At 40.8% G+C, this 23774-nt stretch overlaps 1 protein-coding gene across 1 annotated transcript in view; it reads right to left on the minus strand.

Moving 5' to 3' along the window:
* The window catches only part of TTC17 (tetratricopeptide repeat domain 17), a 120209-nt gene that overhangs the window by 58496 nt on the left and 37939 nt on the right, over positions 1–23774 (minus strand). Inside the window, exons 16-17 of the mRNA XM_021719512.1 lie at positions 10338–10508; positions 497–756 (exon numbers count right to left, since the gene is read on the minus strand). Of these exons, the coding sequence (XP_021575187.1) occupies positions 497–756; positions 10338–10508 (431 nt within the window). The remainder of the gene's footprint in view (positions 1–496; positions 757–10337; positions 10509–23774) is intronic.

Consider the following 23774-nt stretch of genomic DNA (forward strand, 5'->3'; position numbering starts at 1 on the left):
GGGCCCGGCGACCCTTCCGCTCCGCCTTCCGCGTCGCCGGAGCCACAGGCGCGCGCCACCACGCCCGGCTCATTTTTGGATTGACTGTCGAGACGCGGTCTCGCCAAGTTGCCCAGGCGGGTCTCGACCCCGCGGGCTCCGGCCATCCCCTCGCCGCGGCCTCCCCAAGGCGCGGGACGACAGGCTGAGCCGCCGAGCCCGGCTCAGTTTAATTCTTAAAGGTCTAACGAAAAATGACCGGTGAAATGAACAAAGTAACCTAGCCCTGAAGACAAACTACAAAGAGAGGCTCATCTCACTTCCTCCTGCCTCCCAGAAGCGCTGGCCATGCCCAAGTGACAGGCAAGCTGCCCCCAGAGCAATTCCCGCGTGAAGGCTGTCCTGCAGAGTGGAGCCAAGTAGCGCCACATCCCAGCAGAAGCCTCGTGCTTCGTAAACAAGGAGCCCCTGCTGACCTGGGCTAGAGTTTGTGAGAACGGAGCCGGCCAATTCGTACCCATTCTGTTGCTTCATCATCTTCACTTCTGCAGTCTCCATAGCAAGAACTTCGGGCCACTCCGTCCTGGGGACCTTTCTTCAGCACTCGTATCCCCTGCAAGTCTAGACGCCGCCCTTTCATCTCGAGTGCACTCCCCAAGCCTTCCAAAGGCCACGCCTGTTGAAACTCATCCACCAAAGCCAGTATCTCTTCTGACATCTTTGTTTCATCTGAGTTCTCCATCTCATCAGAGCCATTGCTCTCCTCAACCACTGTGCCTGAAATTCAAGGGCCAGAATGTCATTACAAGTCACATAGCACTCAGTCAAGTACCTGAGTTACTCCAAGCCTGCTTTGAGGGAAAAGCTTTGGTTCTGCTTAGAGGCACTTCTATAGTCCCGTGTCATAAAAACACCATTCAGCATCTTCAAAATTCGTAATAAAAGATCATCTCTGTCATCCAGCTTTTGCCAAAAGCCAGGCCTAGAAAAATGGCAGCTAGATGGCAGGCAGTCACAGTTTATGTTACTAGTGAACATGAGGACACCTATCAACCACTTTCTGAAAGAAGATATACTTGCTTCACATATAAGACATAGATGGCAAGGATGAAGTTTATTATGGCAAATTATTTAATATGTGGGATTCCTCAAGCTTTATTCAAATATCATGAACTATTATAGCAGTATATCTAGCCCATACAGCCAGCTTAATTGCCTTAACTGAAGAATGATATGTCTAATGGAAACTATCCTAATTCCACACAAAGGCTCCCCCTTTCACTAATGGCTGGTATAAGAAATAGCACTATACTAATTTCGTCCTAAGATGGTTATCAAGATATTATTTACATTACTCAAGTCTCGTATATAGACTCCCATGGATGTCTCTCAGTACAATGGTTCAGGAAAATTCTCCTGACAACTCGTTATGTTTCCTTTATTACCCAATGAAGGCTGCACAACCCTCTGAGTTCTAATCTATGCTTGAAGAACAAAGAAGCGCACAGCAAAATTAGTCTGAGTTTCTTAATAGAATGCTCTATTTAAAAAAATTCTTTACTATTTAACTTTTGCTGTTTATTTTTAATGATTGGCTGCATCTATGCTGTGTATTCTATGAAAGTCATCTCTAATCTTTTTGGGAAGGAGACAGGGTGCAAAAATAAATAACAAAATGTCTCCTTTTGAAACATGTACCCCCAGGACGACCTGAGAGTTCAGGGTTGACAGCTCACAAAATGTCAGTCTATTATTCCAGTGACATAATCTTCAGTTGGTAATTTTGGTTTGCTAAGGAATTTAGAACATAGTAAAAAGGTACTGCAGTGCATAACAAAGTTTCGGTCAATGAAGGACCACATATATGATAGTGGTTCCATAAGGCTATAATACTGTATTTTTACTGAATCTTTTTAATGTTTAGATACAAAAACACTTATCACTGTTACAACTGCCGACAGTATCCAGTACAGGAACATGCTGTACAGGTTTGTAGCCTAGAAGCAACAGGCTATCCCATATAACCTAGGTGTGCAGTAGCTGTACCATCTTGGTTTAAGTACATTCTGTAATGTTCACACAATGATGAAATCACCTGACAATGCATTTCTCAGAATGTGTCCGTAATAAGGCCAGTATCAGGACTTCCATACTCACACTGACCAGAGATATAGCCACAGTGAGCAACTCAAGTTAGAAATGTGTAGTGCTAGTCTCTCACAAAGCTTTGGGGTGGAAAGATGGGCTTACTACTAGAGCTAACAAGAACTTAAAGCTTGGAGCTATATTTGCAGAAGGCCAGCAGTGTCACCCTTAGCACTGGTGACGGGCATCTCTACCTCCCATCACACTTTCTATTACAGAGAATAGGAAGGTCTGTTGTCATGATGGGGGTACTATTAGAAATATCTAAGTGTTATTCCTTCCTGGAAAAGCTACAGGGTTCTTCCACTTGTTAATAAGTGACTATAAAATGGACTGTTTTAAAAAGTTCCTTTTAGGTTTTCTAAACCAATCTGCCAGTTTCTACTGATTTTTATTACTGTTATTTTAAAAACTGAGTTCTGAAAAAAGCATATGGGTTTGCCAAAGCTTTTTCTTTAGGATATTCAGACAAAAGTGGTTGGTTACTTGGCTGCATTATGTGGCCAGTAGTATAAATGTAGGGTTGACAAAAAGTTCTTATTTTAGTTTCTATCTTGTGTGCTACGATATTCCTAATACCCAACTCCACATGTGACACACAGCAGACACACACAGCTGTAGAACGAATTAATGGGAACTCAGGCATGATTTGGTTTGTGAGGTCTTGAGGATCTGCTGCTCCTGCCTTTGCCTTGTCCTGCTGGCAATTCAAAACTTTTTGAACTCTGAGGTTGACCTTGTCATTAATATAAGGCTTACCTAGTCAACTAATATACTGTCAACTTAGCTGTATGGTAAGCATCCTAAAGTAGTCAGGCATCATGTCTTTAGCACAGAGTTTGGTACACCACGTGATTTTTAGAGTTTTTAGTAGGTATCACAGGAAGGCAGGGCAGGGTTCTTACAGGGACCCCAAACAGCAACTTCATTCGAAGAGTGCCTGGCATGACTAGTAGCAACAGAGATGCCTCCAGGTATTCATCTCATTTTAGGCTCTTTCCCTTCCTTCTCCCATGGCTACCATGGGATTCCTTGTACCCGGTCCTGAGACAGGAAAGGGTTTTTGATAGATTTGGACCCCACCAAAAATACGGGCATAAGAAAAGTGTCTCCTGACCAAAGGGAGACTGAAAGTAACAAAGTCCCCAGTGCATAGTTGGAGCTGCAGGAGGATGCCATGCTGGGAAGCTGTGCTTCCTCTGAGTAAGTTCTATTCACACTTCTTGGAACAGTGTGAGCAGTGCCTGGAAGGCATGCATGTCGTTTGGCTACAAAGAGTTCTGCAAACCCAGTATCCAAAAGCTATTGCTTCCCTGTGCCCCTACCATATGGTAATATATATCATTATCAAAACATTCATAGAGGGGCTTTCATTAATAGAAATCGATATTCAAATGAAGAAAGACGTTGGGACTTGCTGGAGGCTTCTGCTGCTGGCAGCCACTAGGCCTTCCCAAAGGCTGCAGGGGTTGGGCTGAAAGCAATTCCTAAACAACAACACTACACACACACATATTTTTCCATTTTCTTCCTAAAGGTGAGGAATGGGCAGATCATAAACGTTAGCAAATAACAAACCAATCTTTATTTACTGAGAGTCTACTATGTGCCTATCTCTATGCTATAAGCTGTAGGTGGGACCAAAACAATAATAGGAAGATTTCTGACCCCAAGGAATTAACCAATTTATAATCAAGTTGAAAACACAAAACTACATGATTAAACAATAAGCCAATAATTAAATATTGTTTTCTAGAAGAAAAAATATTTCAGAGTCATCACAAGATGCTTCTTAGAGGAAGGCAGACTACTGGAGGCAGGATTTAGAAAGACAGAATGGAGAACCAGGAAGGGTGCTCTCCAGAGTGACATTATTTGAAAAGCATGTATTCATAGACTCACGTACATACAGATGTATATACATATATACATGCATACAGAGATAAGGACAACATATGTGAAGGCACTATCAATTTCAAATTAGAACGAATAATGTATATAGGAGATATTGACAAATAAGGTACTTAGGAAAATGCGTGACATTAAGAATTTCTGGGAAGTCACAAAGAGGATTCATTGTAAAGAGACTCTTGTTTGTTAAGTAGAAAAACAACATGGTGAGGGCCATAATAATTATGAAGGTCAAATTCTTAAAAGTAGTAAATGAGTTGGTGTTTGGGGTAGGAGTGTTGAGCACAGGAAGAGAGAGAGAACAGAAAACAAAGGGAACAATGAGGTATTTCACAATTACCACTACAAGTATCAGGTGGGCTAGCATAGGATGAAGACAAGGGGAACTTAAAAAAGGAGGGGGAGGAAGTATGTGAGGAAATTTGAAGGAAGAAAAAGCAAAGAAGATGTCAAGATTTTAAAGCCTAATGTGAAACAGTGGACTTTTTACTATGTTAATATAGGATTATGACCTGTAAACATGAAAACAATGATATTTACAAAGACAATGGAGTCAGGAGAAGGTTACAGGACAAAGAGTTGGGATTTTAGACAGTTATTCATTAATTCATTGAGATGTTTGTTGCTGTGTTCTAACAATGTGCTGAGGGCTGGGAATACAATTACCCATGCAATTTATAATGTAGATGAAAACAGACAAAGGACCGTCTCTCCAGACATTGCCCTATACAAAATACTGTATAACAAATATTGTATAACAATGGTCCTACATAGTTAGAAATGCAGAATTCTGGTTTGTTGAGAGGTCGGGACTGTAGAGGGATCTCAGAGGTTTTGATTATGCTTGAAGCAAGAAGAACAAGTGAATCTTTGGCTTGCTGCTTGCAGGACAGATGGTGGGACACAAACTGAAAACAGAGAGCCTTAGGCCCATAACTCGATTTTTTCTTTATCTTCTTCACCCATGTACCAATTTCACACTGGAAGAAGGAAAATAAATATCATGAAGTTGAAGAGAATGTGAGCACCCACAGTGAGGTTTAAGTGAATTCACTTTTTTCCTTGAATGAAGATCCCAGGGTACTGCAAAGGCTTACAGTTGAGTTTGAGCCATGTGGGTAACCTGTCAAGAATCACAGTGAGTAAGTGCTGGGAGATGGAGATAAGTGACTGTAGTCTTGATGAAAATAAAAAGCTCAGTACAACCTTGCAACGTGCCAAACACACTTCAAGATTAATACTTAAGTCTAGGCATCTCAGTTTAAGAAATTTCCAAAGCAGAGCACAACCACAGGAAGGCACAACTTGGTGAAAGTACTCAAAACCAACACTAAATGAAAAAGGACTAAAGAAACCAAGGGCAATCCAGTGACAGGAAGAGCAGGAGATATACAACACAAACAAAGTCAGGCTTGAAAAATATTTTGCCAGAAAGATTTCGAAAACTTCCAGGGAGATGATTTTAAAGATGGTAAAGGGACCAGAAGTCATAACATAAGAGGGGCTGTTAAGGAAATGAGGACATTTAGCTGAAAAGAAGCAAAGACGTGGAGAGTGAAGGGGGCAGAAACAAAAACCATCTTCAAACACAGAAGAGAATGTAACATTAATGGAAAACAAGACTGACTTTGGCAGCCTCATAAGGCGAACCCAGAAATGAGGTCATATTTTAGTTCAATATTAGGAAAGGCTTTGGAATCAGATGAAAATGGAATGGGTTATCCAGAGAGAGACTGAAGTGATGAAGCCTGGAGTGGAAACAGAAATCAGTCAATGACCTGCAAGGAACATGAGAAGCTGATTAAAAGAAGGTGACTATTTGATAAGAAACAGTATTTACAACTTTGGGAGAGAAACTTCCAGAAGGGCTTCAGAAAGCAGAGGATAGAAAGATGAGTGCTATGTTCAAAGCAAAGCAGATTGACCAAAGGACACACACTCAAAGAGATGGCCAGCAAAATCGGACTCAAAACATCTCCTCCATAAAGTCTTGCATGATTAAAACCAACAGGTACTGGAGTTCTAGGTTGAAGCTTGTGAAGGCAAGCAAGGCACATGCTACCATTAGTAATTATACTGCAGAGGGAATAAGTTCCTTTGTCTTACTAAATAGAAAAAGTACACTAAGGAACTAGACAAACTGGTTCCAAATTAAGACTCTACATCACAGGGCCTTGGGCAATTAATTCTGTCTTGATTTTTAGTATTCTCTTTCCATGGCAGTGATCTGATGTGAAGTCAGATTGTAAAGATGCAGTTGTGCTTAAGATTTCATGTATAAACAATGCCATAAAATGTTAAGCCAATAATCGAAAGCACAAAAGACTTAGATTAAATCACTCGGATTAAGTTATTCACTTCTGAGCGTAAAACGACAATCATGAGTATTCATTTGCACCAGTGGTGCTCTCACTTCTTTTAGCTGATGTCAGCATGCAAGAAAAAACAGAGAACTCTGAGCAGATAATCTAGAAAAGCAAACAGGGAATCGTTCCTATAACAACTCTTATGTGAGTATGTTAGGACTCCCTCTAATTGAACAGATGTTTACTGAGCATCTACTATGTACAAATGCATGTGAAGACTTTCGACTTCTGAAGCAGTAGAGTCATGCCCATGTTTTCAAAAGTGAACATTTATTGAGTTCCAACTGCGTACCAGGTCCTAAAATAAATGCTTCCCTAAGTTATTTCATTTACATACTCAAAATCACTCTATGAGGCATTTTTTTGGTTTGTTTTTAAATAAATGAGGGAAGGCTAAGAAGTATTTAACAAGTAGCAGGTAGTGGCCATAGTAGCTCATGTCTGTAATACCAGCACTTTGGGAAGCCAAAGCATGAGGATTACTTGAGCACAGGAGTTTGAGACTGGCCTAGGCAGCATAATGAAACCTCGTCTCTACAAAAAATTAAAAAATTAGCCAGGTATAGTGGTGTGTGATCGTAATCCCAGCTACTCAGGAGGCTGAGGCAGAAGGATCCCCTGAGCCCAGGAGGTTGAGGCTGTGGTAAGCTGTGACCATGCTATGTACTCCAGCCTGGGCAACAGAGTGAGACCCCAACTCAAAAAAAAAAAAAAAATCAGTAGGTAGTGAAGATAGGACATGACAATATCTCTAACTAGTAAAAGTAGTAGTAAAAGTAGTAAGATTCATCATCAAACAATGGATTGATGTAAAAGTAGTAAGAGTCATCATCAAACAATGGATTGAATTGGTACTCTGAAAAGGAACCCACCCTAACAGTTGACATGATGCTGAAGGGAACTAGAAAACACCTAGTCTCAGTCAGGGTAACTATGCTTTATTCTCAGTATGGGGACAGAATGAGACTACATGGGGAACAGGTAACTAAAGGAACATAAATACTATATTATGATCTGTCTCAAGCAATGATATATTTATAAGAGGGGGAGACAAAAAACAAAATTTTGGCTTTTTTTCTTTTTTAGACAGGGTCATCCTCTGTCACCCAGGATGGAGTGTAGTAGCCCAGTCATGGCTCACTGCAGCCTTGACCTCCTAGCCTCAGATGGTTTTTCCGCCTCAGCTTCCCCAGTAGCTGGGACTACAGGTGCAAACCACCATTCCTGGCTAATTTTTAAAAATTTTTGTAGAGACGAGGTCTCACTATATTGCCCAGGCTGGCCTTGGACTCCTAGGCTCAAGTGATTCTTTTGCCTCGGCCTCCGAAAGTGAGCCACTGCACCCGGCCTGGTTGGGTTTTACTCTGAATTATCCTACAAGGAAGAAGACTCTTCCTTGGCAGTCACAAATATCCTAATCACTAGGGAGTTATACTGTCTTGGAATAGGAACAATTTCTTTTTTTCTTTTTCTTTTTTTTTTGGGTCGGAGTCTCACTCTGTCACCCAGACTGAAGTGCAGTGGCACGCTCTTGGACACCGCAGTCTTGCCCTGCTGGGCTCCGGTGATCCTTCCACCTCAGCTTTCCAAGTAGCTGGAACTACCGGCACTTGTTACCATGCCCGGCTAGTTTTTTTTTTAAAATTTATTGTAGAGACAAGGTCTCGCCAAGTTGCCCGGGTGGGTCTTAAACCCACGGGCTCAGGCAATCCTCCCAAAGTGCTGGGACTACAGGCTGAGCCACCGAGCCCGGCCGGAACAATCTCTATAAACAAAATAAAATACCCCTTAACATTACTCAGTTTCATTTCTTTTGATTCTGAATTCACCAAGGAACCTCATGATGTCTACTTAGTTGTGTGGGTACCTTGAAGCCCAAAAGAGTCATGAGGCTGCCAGGCAACAGAGAGCAGTGCAGCCCCACTGGAAATGAAGAAACTGCCATCTAATTTACGAACCCATCTCTTTTAAAATGGTGAATGGAAATTTGTGCCCTTAAAGCTCCATCATTTCTGGCAGAAATAATAAAACTAATTTTCTAAACATGCAAAGGTGAAGGGCACACCTTCCCCTTTGAGGTCTAGCTTGCTTCTTCTAGACATCTTTTTAAAATATATAATACCCTTGAAGGAAAACAAGATTTTGTAATTGCTTACTATGCTAATCCAACCTACAAAGGAAGGGAAGTGTCACACTTCATTAATAAATGTTTACCATACCCACAAAAAATAAAGTTAAGTAGGACATGGTACATAAAAAGCTCATAGTTTGATGAGAGACATGACATACAAGCAACTCAGTCTATGAAATGTGTCTCGACCAAGAGTAGAAGCCAGGCGCAGATGGAGCACCTAAACGCCTGGAGCCCTTTGCAAACTCTTCCCTCTATAGGAGGTGACACTTGAGTTGGACCATGGAGATGCGTAGGAGCTGCCCATATAAAGCAAAGAGTGTACAGGGGCCACTTCTCACTTGCACAAAAGACAAGGAGGCTCAAAACAGCATGGCAGGAGAGGGGTGTGGTGAAAGGTTTGAACCTTCTGCTTTGTAGAGAACTGGTAGGTGGTGCAGTTGGAGAGGGAACTGGGGGCCCAACTGTCTCATATTCCACACCAAGAGACTGACCCTTTGTGGAGGGAATAGAGAGCCAATGAAAGTGCTAAGGCCAGGCAACTGACCTGATCCCATGTGCATTTCACACATCACTTCTTAGACATAAGAAACTGGCAGCAGTGATTGCTTCAGCTTTTTAAATTCTGTATTGATTACGTGTATTATATATTTCTCTTTCTCTTTCTCTCTCAGCCCCTCTCCCTCCCTCTCTTTGTCTCTTTCCATATACAAACTAAAGTAAAGATAAGATTTAGAGAACAAAATTCAGAGTCTACTGCAATAGTAGGCAGAAATAAAGTAAATCAGAACTCAGGCAGTTGCAGAGGGAATAGATGAAGAGATGATAGATTCCACTGGTTTTAGAGATTCACTGAATATAGTGGTCCTGGGTGAGTTGTGATGCCACCAACAGAGATCAGGCATATAGAAATTAGAAGCATGTCAGGAAGTAGGGCAAAAATGAGAAGTTCAATTCTGGGCATGTTTAAGTGGATGTGTGCCTGAGGCACATCCAGATAAAAAATACAATTTAACAAGGGAGAAATAAGGTCTGGAGTTGCAGAGAATGTCTTAGCTGAAAATACAGACTTGGAGTCACTGGTATAGTCAACGGTATCTGAATCACCAAGAAACAGCACGCAGAGGGATGAGACAGAAGATCAAAGTTAGGATGCTGGATACCCAACAAATAAAGAATATAGAATATATTTTATGTAGAATATAGAATAAATGAAGTCAATTTTAAAAGTTGATCCAAGGATAGAAGAAAGCTGAAAACAAGTGGTATTCCAGAAACCACAAGGAAAGCAGAGTTTTAAGGAGTTTTACATAGTTCCAAATGCAATAAAGTGGTCAAGTGGGACAAAGAGCAAAAAGAAGTTGTTCATTCTGGCAATTCTGAGTTGGCTGATAACCTTAGCAAGAGCTGTTCAGTATTGCATAGCTCAAAATGGGGTCATAAAATGAAATCTTAGGACAGGGCCTAACAGGCCCATTATTCCAAGTCTTCAAATTGTATTGGGTTACTGTAAATACAACTTATCTTCCTTTTTTCAATGACACAGCAGAGTAATGACAATGAGCAGTCTGGTACTTACACAAGTCGAATGTGTTCTAGCAAAAGAAGACACTGAGATGGAGAAAAAGGAGCACTTTCACAGTACAGTTTGCCTCCCGCCTCACTGCAGGTCACCCTCACGATTCCACAGCATAACGAGCGACTGTTTAGGAGGCAACACACTCGAGAAAGTAGAGAAAAGCTGGAGCTTAAAGCCTGAGAGATGATTTTCCCCTAGAAGCACAGCTCAGGTCAAACCAACTTACTTTCGAGTCTAAGGGCATCTGAGTCCCTCCCTGAATTCTCAACAGAGAGCACAGGGTCCTCCTCTGTTCCTCTCTCAGAAGGCTCTTCTTCGGCAGCATCCAGTGACTGTGAGTTGTCAAAATATTTCTGTTTGCCATGGCTGTTGTCCAGGGTTTTCTCATGACAATTACCTCAATGACAAGAGACACAGATACAACATATTAGAAACATCTCGCTTGTGTAATCCCCTAGCGCAGGGTCCCAAAATAACAAGAAGATCTAAAGGGTGACAAGCTTCGGTTCTCTCCAGCAGAGCAAATGAAAGTCAGTAAGCTGTCGTGCCTAAAGCCAGGTCATTACCATGATTTGAGATTTTGCACTGAAGTTCAAGTTTCAGCTGCTAGGCTTTAAGAATCAAATACTTGGAGGGGGAAAAAACTGTAACAACAAAGATCATGCCTGAAGATTATACTCCATTCATAAGGGCTGTGAGATATTTCCTTGAAGTTAAAAATACCAACAAAAAGTTTTCCTTCTATTTGCCTATCAAAGGTGAGAAGTGACAGATTAGTACCTGGATAAATCTGATATAAATTATAGCAGAGAAAAACATTAATTTTGCATGATAGCATGAAATGAGATATACCAAAAGGTGAGCAACTATGAACCTTTTTTTAAAAACCAAAGAATTTAAGGAGATTGATGGCAGAGTCTACCTTTAAGATCGTAATGTAACAGAAGTGCCTATTTTCCTTTGGAAAACAAGTTCTGGATATGTTAATAAATATGTATCTAAGCATAAAATGTCAGATCTTGAATGTAACCCTGGTACTCTCACACTTTTTAACATATAGAGTAAGACTGACCTTCCACTACAGTTTTGTCAGTGAGTCAAAGGGTTTTGATGCTATTAGGGATTGTGCGTTAATATGGAACCCTCCCCCCCATACGCATACACCATTTGGTTCCACCTGAAGGTCATTCTCTGGGTAGGGAAATATATTACCAGATTGTTGTGTTTAATGTGGAGTGCTCGGCTATGATTTGTCTCTCTTTTGACTGCCAAGAAATGGTTAATGCTAGCTTATCTGGCTAGTTGGACAGGTGTCCTCTTCCTCCTTATGGTCCATGGACATTGTCACTGGAGATGCATATTCAGTGGAAGGCTACAACTTTCCTATCAGAGGATATTTCACTGGTTAAGAGGGTACAAATAGGTCAGGTATGGCAGCTCACATGTGTAATCTCAGCACTTTGGGAGGCCAAGGCAGAAGGATTGCTTGAGCCCAGGTGTTTGCGAACAGCCTGGGCAATATAGCAAGCAAGATCTTATTTCTACAAAAAAGTTTAAAAAGTGGTGGGGTGTGCCTATAGTCCCAGCTACTCAGGAGGCTGAAATGGAAGGATTAGCTGAGCCCAGAAAGTCAAGGCTGCAGTGAGCCACGATTGTGCCACTACACTCCAGACTGGACAACAGAGTGAGACCCCTGCCAGAAAGAAAGAGGGAGGGAGGGAAAAGAATGTACCAGTAACTACTGTCCTTTACCAAAACATTCAAACATGCTCTAAAAGTTTATTTCTTAGAGTATGCTGCCTCAAAGAGGCTTATATATCCAATCAAGTTCTCTCTGTACCAATGACAGCACAAGAAGTCTCTTTCTGGATTAGGTTCCATAATTTAACAAAGGACGTCTCAGGTAATGTTCCTTATTGTACCAAGAAAATGTAATGGATGCAAAACTTTTCCCAACCTGATGAGTTTTGAGTTAGGTGACCACAAGCTTAGCATCACCTTCCATATTCCAATTCTACACCGTCACACGTGGGAGGCTACCATTTTTAATAAGGCTATGCCAGAAATTGAGGATTGTTTCAAGAGAGTTTTAGTCAAGAAACTTACAAGCAACTTGGGGAGACAGTGAATACAAGACAACAGACAATGGTCAGGGAGCATCTGTGCCAAGTCAGTGCTTCAGAGAATGAGTTTTGAGCAGACAGAACCTGAATTCTGAAGAACAGGTAGGACTTACCAAAGGGAATGGAAACAATATTTGCTGAGTGCACTTTATTCGTTTCCTCCACTTAACCCCCATAAAAACCTTGTGAAGTATTAATAATCTTCATTTTACAGATAAGGAAACCAATTCCCAGTGAAATTAAGCAACCTGAAGTCAAACAGTTAGGGGTAGATCTGGGATCTGAATCAGGTCTCTTTTCCCAAAGAGCTTCTGGGCTTCCCATGATCAGTGGGGAAGGCAGCACTCTAGGCAAGGGAGAATGATGTGCTGGGCATAGCAATGGGAACAGGAATGCTCATGTGTGTTTGGAAGGCAATGAGAAGTACCATTTGGTAGAAAAAGAGGATGGGGTGGGGTGTGTGGGCGTTTATGTGCCCACAGAGAACTAATAGGAAAGAAGCCGTGAGCAACGGGAGTTCTTTTCTTTCTCCAGATTCTCCTGCAAGAGGACTGGCCTCCACTTCTATTTTCACCATGTGGTATCTACTGTTAGGTACAGGGAAGCTAAGCATAAGAGCTTTAAAATAAGACAACTCTGTACACCCAGCTGACCATAATTTACTATGAAGAACATTACACTTCTGAGACAATTCTTAATTGGGGTATAAATAAGCTTGATATTAAAAGCAGAGAGGAAATACTGATGACAATTATGGTGATTAAAGCATGTTCCACCCTGACACGGGCTGTGTAAAATTTAACATTGCCAAAGCAAAGGACAAACCTTGAACGCTGGAAATCAGCGCAATTCTGTGTTTTCTGAAGCCGATTTCCTCCCCCAACATGAGCATCTTTCCTGTTTCTCTCCTACCCTTTTCCCACTGTGAAAACTTAATTGGCTGATCTTTTTAAATTTCTGCAATACAAACAAATGCCTCATTTATAGGGTACGATGTGCAGAAAACCAGGAAGCCAAAATTACTCCTGCATGACTCCCAACTTAGAGACCTTGTGCATTTTAAGCATGCCTTGCCCTCCAACTCAGGAAAGTAGGGCCAACATCTTACAGAGTGGGAGAAGAGGAATGGGGAGGAGAAACTGGAGGAATAAAAGGAAGAATATAGGTTTTAGGGTATTTTTTGGAAGTAGGCATCAAAGTGATCGAATGAAAACTACACGCTTTACAGTCAGAACTGTTGCTAGGCGCAGTGGCTCACGCCTGTAATCTCAGCATTTTGGGAGGTAGAGGTGGAGGATCACTTGAGACCAGGAGTTTGAGACCAGCCTGGGCAACATAACGAGACCATGTCTCCACATAAAATAAAAAAATAAACCGGGTATGGTGGTGCAAACCTGTAGTCCCAGCTCCTCAGAAGGCTAAGGTGGGAGGATCACTTGAGCTCAGGAGGTTGAGGTTGCAGTGAGCCATGATTGTGCCACTGCACTCCAGCCTGGGCAACAGAATAAGACCCAGGCAACAGACTCAAAAAAAAAAAAAAAAAAAAAGGATTAGCACTGTTAATACTAACTTTCTTACACTAAAAGTTAAAAACAGACTGGCTTAGGTTCTAGGGTGATTTTCTTAAGTATCTAGGCTAGTAATAGAAAGCCAAATTGCCTAAATTTTAAAATTGTTTCTTCCAGTTGTCTAAAGGTGAAGTGAAGGGCTTCAGAAAGAACTAAAATCTCTCTTCCTTGAACTACAGTATAGCTCTGCTTTAGCTCAAAGGGGAACTGGATAAAGTTGCCAATGTGAAAAAATATGACTTGTTTTCCCAGCAGAGGTGGAGATGATGTTCTCATTAAAAAAGCTGAAGAAAAATACTAAGACACCTGGAAAGCAACAAGTCATCTTCTATGCATCTATTATTTTTTGCTGACACAAAAATAAGGAGACTCCATGATTTAGACTAACCTTGAGAAGAATGATTTTTTTTTTTTAAAAGGAACTACATGATTTAAATAAAAGGCTTTGGATAACGAGGCCCCAGGTGAAAAGGGAAACACTTTTCTGTGCTTAATGCTCTGTACTTGCTTGCAAAGCATTTAGCATCTAATTCAAATCCTGGCAGTTTGGTTTTTCTTAGAAATAAAAGACTACCAGGCAATATCAACTAAGCACAAAACTCCAAGAAGAGTATTTTTTGATTCTGGAGCCACTGTGAAATCTTAGACACAACATTCTTTTTTGTGCTTAGAGTATCTCCTGCATAAATTGGGCTATTAATATTAACTATCTTATAGGAGTGTTCTAGAAGACAACTAAATTTTTAATATACCTTGTCAAAGTGTTAAGTCCCCTGAGGGATAAAGGCATAATTTATCCTGTGGGTAAACAGCTTTTCAGACAATACCAAGATCCCAGGATCTCCTTCCTACCTTCTCATATTAACTGTTTATGAATCGCTAAGAGAACATGTTTCACTTTCTAACTAGAGCTGGGTAGCTACTTACTTGTTAAAAAGGATTTTTACCTTCTAAATCTCATATATTGGTAGAGATTCCTGGCTAGATACCTTGGGATCCTTTAGGGTTAGACATAATAAAGAAATGCCACAAATAAATTTAGGCATCAGAACTTTGTAAAAGCCAAGTAACTACAGCTAGCAACAATGATAGGATCATGTGGTTCTTTTAGCTTTATAGCACAGCGGTTATGGGCACACATGGGGCAGGACAAGTCATTTTTACCTCTTGTGAATGTTTCCTCATCCGCAATTTGAGTTTTTGGCTTCAGGAAAGTGTTTTTGTTTTTTTAGAGACAGGGTCTCACTATGTTGCTCATGCTGGACTCAAACTCCTGGGCTCAAGTGATCCTCCTACCTAAGCCTCTTGAGTGGCTGGGACTACAGGCACCTGACTGCAAACTGAGTTTAATAACAGTGTCTACTTCATCAAGTTGTTGAAAAGTAAATATAAAGAGCTACACCACCGTCTAGCATTCAGTAAGATGTTTTATTATTAGCACTGTCTCCCTGAAAAATTACAATGGAGTAAGAAGTTATCCCCATTTAGTATTTTTAAAATAAGGCCTTTTAGCTATAGCCAACTCAAAATCTCTAGGATGACCATCTAACTGGGTATTAGAAGTTATCAGAATATTTGCCTAACATCAACTTTCTGTGTGTGTAGGGGACACTGAGGGCGATACCAGAGTTTATTCCTGCCAGTCTTTTAGAAGAAAACAGCAATGAATTTAGATTAAATCACTTAGCATAGCTAAGCCTTAAAATATTTAGAACATCTAGCAATTAGCCTCATAATCTGCTCTGTGCTCTTGAAGGGCATTTTAATAGACAGTGCGAATTCACTGCCTTGTAATAGGAAAATAAACCACAATACTATGTTAAGTCAACATTTACCTCTTTTCTGCTTGACAACTCCCTCTAGGTTGTTAACCTTCCTTCAGTCTTTCCCCCAACATATTTTTGCTTCACACAACAAATAAAAGCAATGCTCTCATGTTACCCATTATATAACGAATTTCTAAGACACAAATAATTAAACTGACTTGTAATGGGGTGGAATTTGAACTTGAAGGCAAAGTAGGTTGTCAGATATCAGAAAAGTGGCCTTTGTAAACAGTGGAATGCTCTAAGGGCATCCTATCCCTGCTTCAATAGGATTAAATATACTCTAAAGTCTCCTTTCTTCTGTCTTCTAGAAAAGTTATCTTATAGGAAGCACTCTGGTACATTTGACATAAGGTACCTGGGTGGAAAATAGACATCATCCTCTAACGGATACGAGCAACTTTTATATAGAACTTGTCTTTCTTCTTTCTTTTCCCTAGCCTCAGGTATTCCTTTATCTCCTTACCTTACTACCCAACTGCACTCAAAATTATGCAGCTATAAAGCTGAAATTTTTTTTGAAAATGGGTAACTTAGGAACACAACATGAATGTTTCACTTAATTATAATTTAAGCTACCTCATTATAACATTATTTCATACTTATTTCTCTAATAAAATATAATCTCACTTTTAGGAAGGTAGTAAAATATCATGAAGTAAACAAAAATAAATCTTTTGACAGCTTACTACAAAATTACTTTAAAATAGCATCAGGAAACTTCTATCATAGGTAACGTGTGGGACTCTGATACCAAACAGAGTAATATAAATACCTGAGGAAGAACAGAGACCTTTATGATTTCTACCTCCAGAAGCTGTAGTAGAGTCCAGCAGACCTTTTGCCAAGAGGAGCATGCCATGATATAAATTCAAATTTCAAATCTTGCCTTGGCTATAGCCTCACCATACAAACTTGAGCAAATCAATTTACTTCTCTAAGTTTTTCTTTCTGAAATGGAGAAACTACTGTCCTACGGTAAGAGGATTCTTGGAAAACACCATTAATGAAACCACTGCTAACTCAAGTCCTTGAACTTGAGTGAAACCCAGGTTGCTGATGACTGCACTTGAGAGACAAATAAAGATGCCTCCCCTCCTCTGCCCTGTGCAGATAACATAAATTATTCCAGCAGAAGTAATGGCTCCTTGGACCTGTTCTCATGCAGCAATTACTGCTGAATAAAAATCTTTGCAGGGCATTTTTAAGTAATAGTTATGTACTGACTGACCTTAAAAGTAAAATACCAAATATAAAACAGACCATATTAAAGACTTGAAATCAACAATCTCTCCTGATGAGGTGAATAAGTCAGAAGAGTTTTCTTTTTATAAAAAGGAAGAAAAGCATGTGATCCCTAAATACGCGTGCGTGCATGCATGTGTGTGTGTGTATGTGTGTTTTCCTTTTACTGTAGATTATGGAGTTGAATTCTGTCCTGGGGAACATTCTGCTCACACATGGTTGGGAAATTTGCTTTGCCCAAGAATTAGAAGCTGAATTGGTATCTGCAGACTTATAGTCCCCGCCTTCTTTTAGAGTAGAAAAAGGAGAACTGGCTAAAAATCTGACCTCTTGGTCTTGTGGTATGGCTTTCTCTTAAATGACAAAAGTATAGGAAGCAAAATCAGCATCAGCTGAGACATAGACACCATGACAGGAAGGCTGTGTCAGAGACTATTTTAATGATGAATTCAAGTTCTTGGTAGTTATAACATCTTCTAGATAGGCAAAAGTTCAGACTACATCTCTTAAAGAAATGTTAACTTTCATTAGAAATTTACTGTGCGTTTTCCATGTAAAAATTATATTTAAAAAATTAACTGCCATAGCTATTATTATAATTTTAAAATGTAAATCTCTGGCTTACCTCAGCCTAGGGAAATTTGCTTTAAGCAAGAAAGCAAGGGTAACACATTCAATGTCTTTCTCAGACTCATCCACAGGTGTCAGTTTGCAATGTAGCCAAAAGGCGCACGTTTGTTACTTTCATTAAAAACAGTGGGGACTGAAGGTGGAAGAATACAGGCTTCCGTTAGCTGTGTTAGCTTCTAGTGGCCAAGTGAGATAATATTATCCCTTTTCTCTCCCCCCTTCTATGGTGAGAGCTGTAGATTCTAAAAGGAGATCATTTTTATATACCAAAAAGGATACTGAAGGGGGATCCTATGAAGCATTCTGGGTAAACAATGGAGGGAGGCAAGATAACTATTCTTCGTTACCTGTATTATTTAGGTATTCTGAGTTAGTTCAAACAGAAATATCATCAGTTACTTTGCCAGCAAAGCGCATTCTATGTGCTACACATTGGAGGGAGGGTGTGGGACACATGATGAGCCAGGGCATGAAGATTAAAAAAAAAAGACTGGTTTCTGCTCATGGAGCTAGAGCGAGTCCCACAAGAGAGTTGGTGATGTACACAAATAACAATGGCAAGTCACAGGAGCTGAAGGAGAGGCCCCCAGAGACTGGTTGCGCATGGCTTACAATTAGGGGATCAGGCGAAGCAAGGCAGAAGTCGGCCTTGCAGGAGGGGTAAAATTGGTACTTTAGAGTACATGTGTTAGAAGGAAAGGTGGGGGATTATGGGAAAGAGCTGTGGAAAACATGTACAAATTCATGGAACCAGGAAAGCAGGATGTGTGAAGTGAAGACAATGACCTACCAACAATGACATCACCATATATCACCATGTATCAAGATTTGGTACACTTGCCACGGACGGCGAAAGTCCACGGAAAATTCAGCCACACACTTTTGCCATCAGTCTGCTTCCTTGGTTCTTAGCTTAGAATAAGCTTACGAACAGAAAGAAGGGGCATCATTCCTTAACGGTCCACAACCTTTAGGGCTTACCATCAGCCTTGCCTTTCTCCTGCTGTAAGCTGAGTTGTCACCTGCTGATGGGGAGGAAAGGAATCTAGCAGGAAAACCAAGAGACCTTAATTCTGGTCCTCTTCCTCAAACTCCTACTGGAGACAGAGAGATACGAACAGTAGAGAAGGGATATGTGATCAGAAGCACTTTTTGGGTGTATCAGGCTTGCCTTTTTTTCCAGAGCAAAGACAGTGCAAGGCTGAGGCTAATAAACTCTCAGAGGCTACTTCATCTTTTTTTGCTCCCAGATTAAGTGCATGATAAGAACAGTATCTTCAAACGAGAACCTAAGGTCCCAGCTATTCCATAATTGATCAGGACTTGAGCCTAGTAATATCATAGGACCTAGATGTAAGGACAAAGAGCAAGCACTAGGAATTGTCCCTTTCACTGATGTAAGTAGTCAGTACTTAAACGAGTGTTTAAAAGACCCTCAAGTGCCTTAAACCAAAGAACATCTTACGTAGAGCCTTATGTACTTCAGTGATGAAGTCCCTAATTCCCTGGTCGCAGATACCACCTTAGGGGTACAGGATTATGATAGATACTTTGATTTGAGCATATCTACCTACACCTAAGTACATACAGCGAACACACAAAATCAAGGGAAAAGTGTGGAAAAATTAATGATAATATCAGACTGTTTGTTTCCTGTGTATCACCAAATGAAAGTTGCCACGAAGCACTCACCTTGGTGACCATTTTGCACGTAATAACATGGTTTCCAGGATCTACTCATTCTCTCCCAATTTATAGCATTTCTGGTGTTTGGCCAGTGTGCTGTGAGAGGCAGTGCCCTGCTTTTTTTGTTGCTCATATTAGGCTTTTCTCTAGCTGTATTTCCCATCATCCCAGGAAATAGGGCTACATTATTACCGGTGTGGCAGGAACCAGAAGACTTGCCTAACACCAGACACCTGCTAAAGCTGCCCCTCACCTCTTGCTTCTTCCTGAGATTTCTTACAATTATTCTTTTCTCTAATTATCTCACCATATATTTGTGATCTGACCAGATTATTAAGCGATGCTGGACAGCTAAAGAGGTAGATACTGCTTTGAGGACAGCAAATTCTGGATGACAAACTTAGGTTTGTTCTTATAAATAAGAAGATATACCCCAAGCTGTGTGATCTTCTGATAGCAGTGAAATGTGATTTAAATTTCTCCTGCATCCCAGAGATCATAATTAAATAAACTTTGGTGGTTAAGAAAAGTAACAGATTACTGAACTTTTCCTGGTCAAAGAGCACAATAGCTTAACAAGAAATAAATTTGACCACTAGTAATTCACTACTAACAATGAAAGAAAAAAGGGGTAGAAACCCAAAACATTCACACATACATATACACATGGCAGGTATCCTTAGTCATATGGTATTTTAACGTCACTAACGCTCTTTTCTTTTTTTTTCTTTTTTGAGTTGAAGTCTCACTCTGTCGCCCAGACTGGAGTGCAGTGGCCGCCCCCAGCCACCGCAGCCTTGACCTGCTGGGCTCCGGCGATCCTTCCGCCTCAGCCTTCCGAGTAGCCGAATTATAGGCGCGTAATGCTCTTTTCTAGTGATTATCCGCTTCATCGCTTTACTTCCTTCAGGCCATCGAACTGAGTAGAAATCATTCAATCACTAAATTTCTAAAAAAGGGCTAAACACTTGGTGCTCACTGTTTTTTTTTTTTTAAATATACTCCAAAACTGGGAATTCATTTTGGCTAACTTTCTCATGGCACACATAAGGAATTTTCAGAGGCACAAATCACATTTTAAGAGTGTTTAATGAGTCTACTCTACCAATATTGAAGGATTGTATGTATGTGTGTGTGTTTTGCAAAGTAGAATAATTTTATTTTTAGAGACAAGGTCTTGATACAGTGCCCAGGCTGGAATGCAGTGGCTAATCACAGTACAATTGTAGCACACTGTTAGGCTTGAACTCAGAGATCCCCCTGCCTTGGGTGCATATCACTGTGCCTGGCTAGAAGCCTTTTGAAGGGAGAGGAGTCATGTAAGTGCTTGCTGCATAAGATGGCACAACTTACACAAACTGAAATATCTCCAAAACATCTAGAACGATTAATGAAAACTGAAAATTTGAAAGGACAACATCCAATGAACTTGCCCACCTTATTACACACAAGTGTGCATAACTAGAAGTCAGTCCCCGTCGGTTCTTATCAAGAGGCTGAAATGCAATTGTGGCAACAAACCGCATGAAAGATATCTTGGGCAATGATTAATGGACACTAGATAAAACGAACTTCATCTTGCTCATACCAAATATCTTTCGTTGATGTGTGCACTTTGTTGTTGGCGCTGTGAGTTCAGGAAGTCACAATAAGCTCCCCATGGAGCCCGCATACAAAGATGTCTAAATACAACTTTCCAACCCCATCGGCAAATATGTGATCACAAAATATGATTGACAATGCCCTCCGGTGGGTGTCCCCACATGGCACACAGAGCAGAAAGAAAGCAGAACTGTGATCTAAACTTAATTTAGTGTTTCAAAAATATAACTGACTTCCTTTTGGAGGCTCACGCCAGTAACCCTGACATGGCCGCATACCATTCACACACCTCAAGTATGAAGCTCTGCAATTCAGAGATTATACATGTGCCGCTTATTTTTAATGAACATAAGTATTTGTAGCTGAGTGACAAGCTGCAGTGCTCCCCCATCCTGGCAGCCTTCAAGAAGTGCTACTGAAATGTCTGACATGACAACTTAGGGACTACCTCAGTTTCAATTCTCTTTGGGCATCAGAGCCAAGTCTACAGTGATTCCACTCCCAAAGCCCTGGCGAAACAGAATTAAACCACTCGCTGTGTGTATACTATGATGGGGCTCAGAATACCCTCCTGATAAACACCCTATTTCTTCAATCACTCATAAAAATTTTCTACTATTTTATTTCAAGCACCTTTTCATATTCCTAACATGATTTTTTTAAAAAAGCTTTCCTTATTTGTGTCCTATTATTATTATTACATGTTTTCTAGAGAATGATCATTGGTATCATTTCCCATTTGCCTTAAAGTTATCTTAGTCACTCAGTGACGGGATGAAACATGAGCTATGTTTTAGGAACTATGCTAACACCTCTAAAAGTAATTCAGTAATATAGAGTTCACTTTAATACTTCCATATTCTAAGTTTATCTTATTGCATTTTTCTCATCCAGGCTGGAGTATAGTGGTGTGATCACAGCTCCCTGCAGCTTCGAAATCCCGGGACCAAGAGATCCTTCCACCTCATGAGTAGTATGGACTATAGGGGTGCACCACTATGCTCGGTTAGTTTGCATTTTTTGTACAGACAGTTCTCACTATATAGCCCAAACTGGTCTCAAAAACCTAGCCTCAAGTGATCCTCCTGCCTCAGACTTCTGAAGTGCTGGGATTATAGGCATAAGCCACCATGAAGGGAAACCATCAGTCCAAAATTTACTCATGTCACTTTAGTGTAGACATATCCCCATTTTATGGAAAACGCTTTTGATAAAACGAAGTAAGTAATGACTTTCTACCCTGTTAAACCCAGAAATTCCCACACTTCATTAATTTATCAATTACTATCATATTTTTTAATTCATACCAGTACCATTATTTATATCATGTTTTTCTTTAAATGAATTCAGTTTAATCTTATAATAATTGATAATAAGAGAAAATCTCTGCCATTTTAAAAAAATCACAGGTTTTATGTGTTAGTTACATATTTTTTCAAATGTCCATTAAATAAATCATAAATATTAAAATTAAAGTACTACCTAAAAGCTTGCATACCTCTAGTGACATTTGTGCCACACTTTGGGAACCAATATAGGGCACTACTATCAAGCCCTTCCTCCTGCTCAAACTCTCTGTTCTTCTAACCTTCAGGACGAGCTCTCCCGATATCTCTCTTTACTCTCTCTTTCACTTGTTCTGTTCCTTAAATGCTAGTATTTTCTAAGATTCCATTCTTGGTATTTTCTTCACATCCTGAACATTGTTTATAACAGAACCAGCAGTGTCTCCAAATGAATATATCTGTCACTGAACTTGTTATTCTCAGTACATCAATGCACAGATGATTTCTCCTCTGTATTCTGTTTCTTGATTGATGATATAGACATCTATCCAGTTACCAAAGTTAGAAACTGCTCTGGTAAATTCACATTCTGCAATAATTGTTTTTAGCCTTTCCTCCCTCACCAAATCTCCAACACTCTCTGCACCTCTTCATTCTCATCTGATAACTTGCCCCATATTTTGTTAAAAAGCAATCCAGCCGGGCTCGGTGGCTCAGTCTGTAATCCCGTGCTTTGGGAAGCTGAGGTGAGTGGACTGCCTGAGCCCGCGAGTTCGAGACCCGCCTGGGCAGGCGAGACCTCATCTCTACAATAAATAAAAAAAAAAATCAGCCGGGCATGGTAGTGCGTGCCTGTAATTCCAGCTACTCAGAAGGCTGAGGCAGAAGGATCGTCGGAGCCCAGCAGGTCGACACTGTGGTGGCCAGGTGCGGCCACTGTACTCCAGTCTGGGTGACAGCAAGACTCCAACTCAAAAACAAACAACAAAAAAAAGCAATCCGATGTCCCACCATCAAATCTTTCAGCATGCCCACATCTTTATCTATGCACTATCCCTGTTCATATCTAAGGACAACCCTTACACTGGTGCCCTAGATCTCATCCCCTCCGGTCTACTTAAGAGCTCTGCTTACATCATTGGCTCTTTCCTGCAGCTCCAATTTCTCCCTCTTTATTGGACCAATCAATCCCACAAGACTTTCCAACTACATCCCATTTTTCCACTCCTCACTATAGGAAAACTCCTTGAAAGAGCTGCTTGCCACCAGGGGTGATGGCTCACGCCTATAATCCTAGCACTTTGGGAGGTGAAGGCGAGAGGGCTGCCTGAGTCTAAGGGTTCAAGACCAGCTTGGGCAACCTGGCGAGACTGCCTCTCTACAATAAATCAAAAAATTAGCCGGGTGTGGTGGCACGTACCTGTAGCTTAAGCTACTTGGAAGGCTGCAGTGGAAGGATCACCTGAGCCTAGTGGGCTGAGGCTGGGGTGGCCATGAGTGTGCCACACTGTACTCCAGCCTGGGTGACAGAGACTCTCTACAATAAATCAAAAAATTAGCCAGGTGTGGTGGCACGCACCTGTAGCTTAAGCTACTTGGAAGGCTGCAGTAGAAGGATCACCTGAGCCTAGTAGGGCTGAGGCTGTGGTAGCCATGAGTGTGCCACACTGTACTCCAGCCTGGTGACAGAGACTCCA

The sequence above is a fragment of the Carlito syrichta genome, unplaced genomic scaffold (assembly GCF_000164805.1).
Source record: "Carlito syrichta isolate Samal-C Ts95f unplaced genomic scaffold, Tarsius_syrichta-2.0.1 Scaffold314782, whole genome shotgun sequence".
In the NCBI taxonomy this organism is placed as follows: Eukaryota; Metazoa; Chordata; class Mammalia; order Primates; family Tarsiidae; genus Carlito; species Carlito syrichta.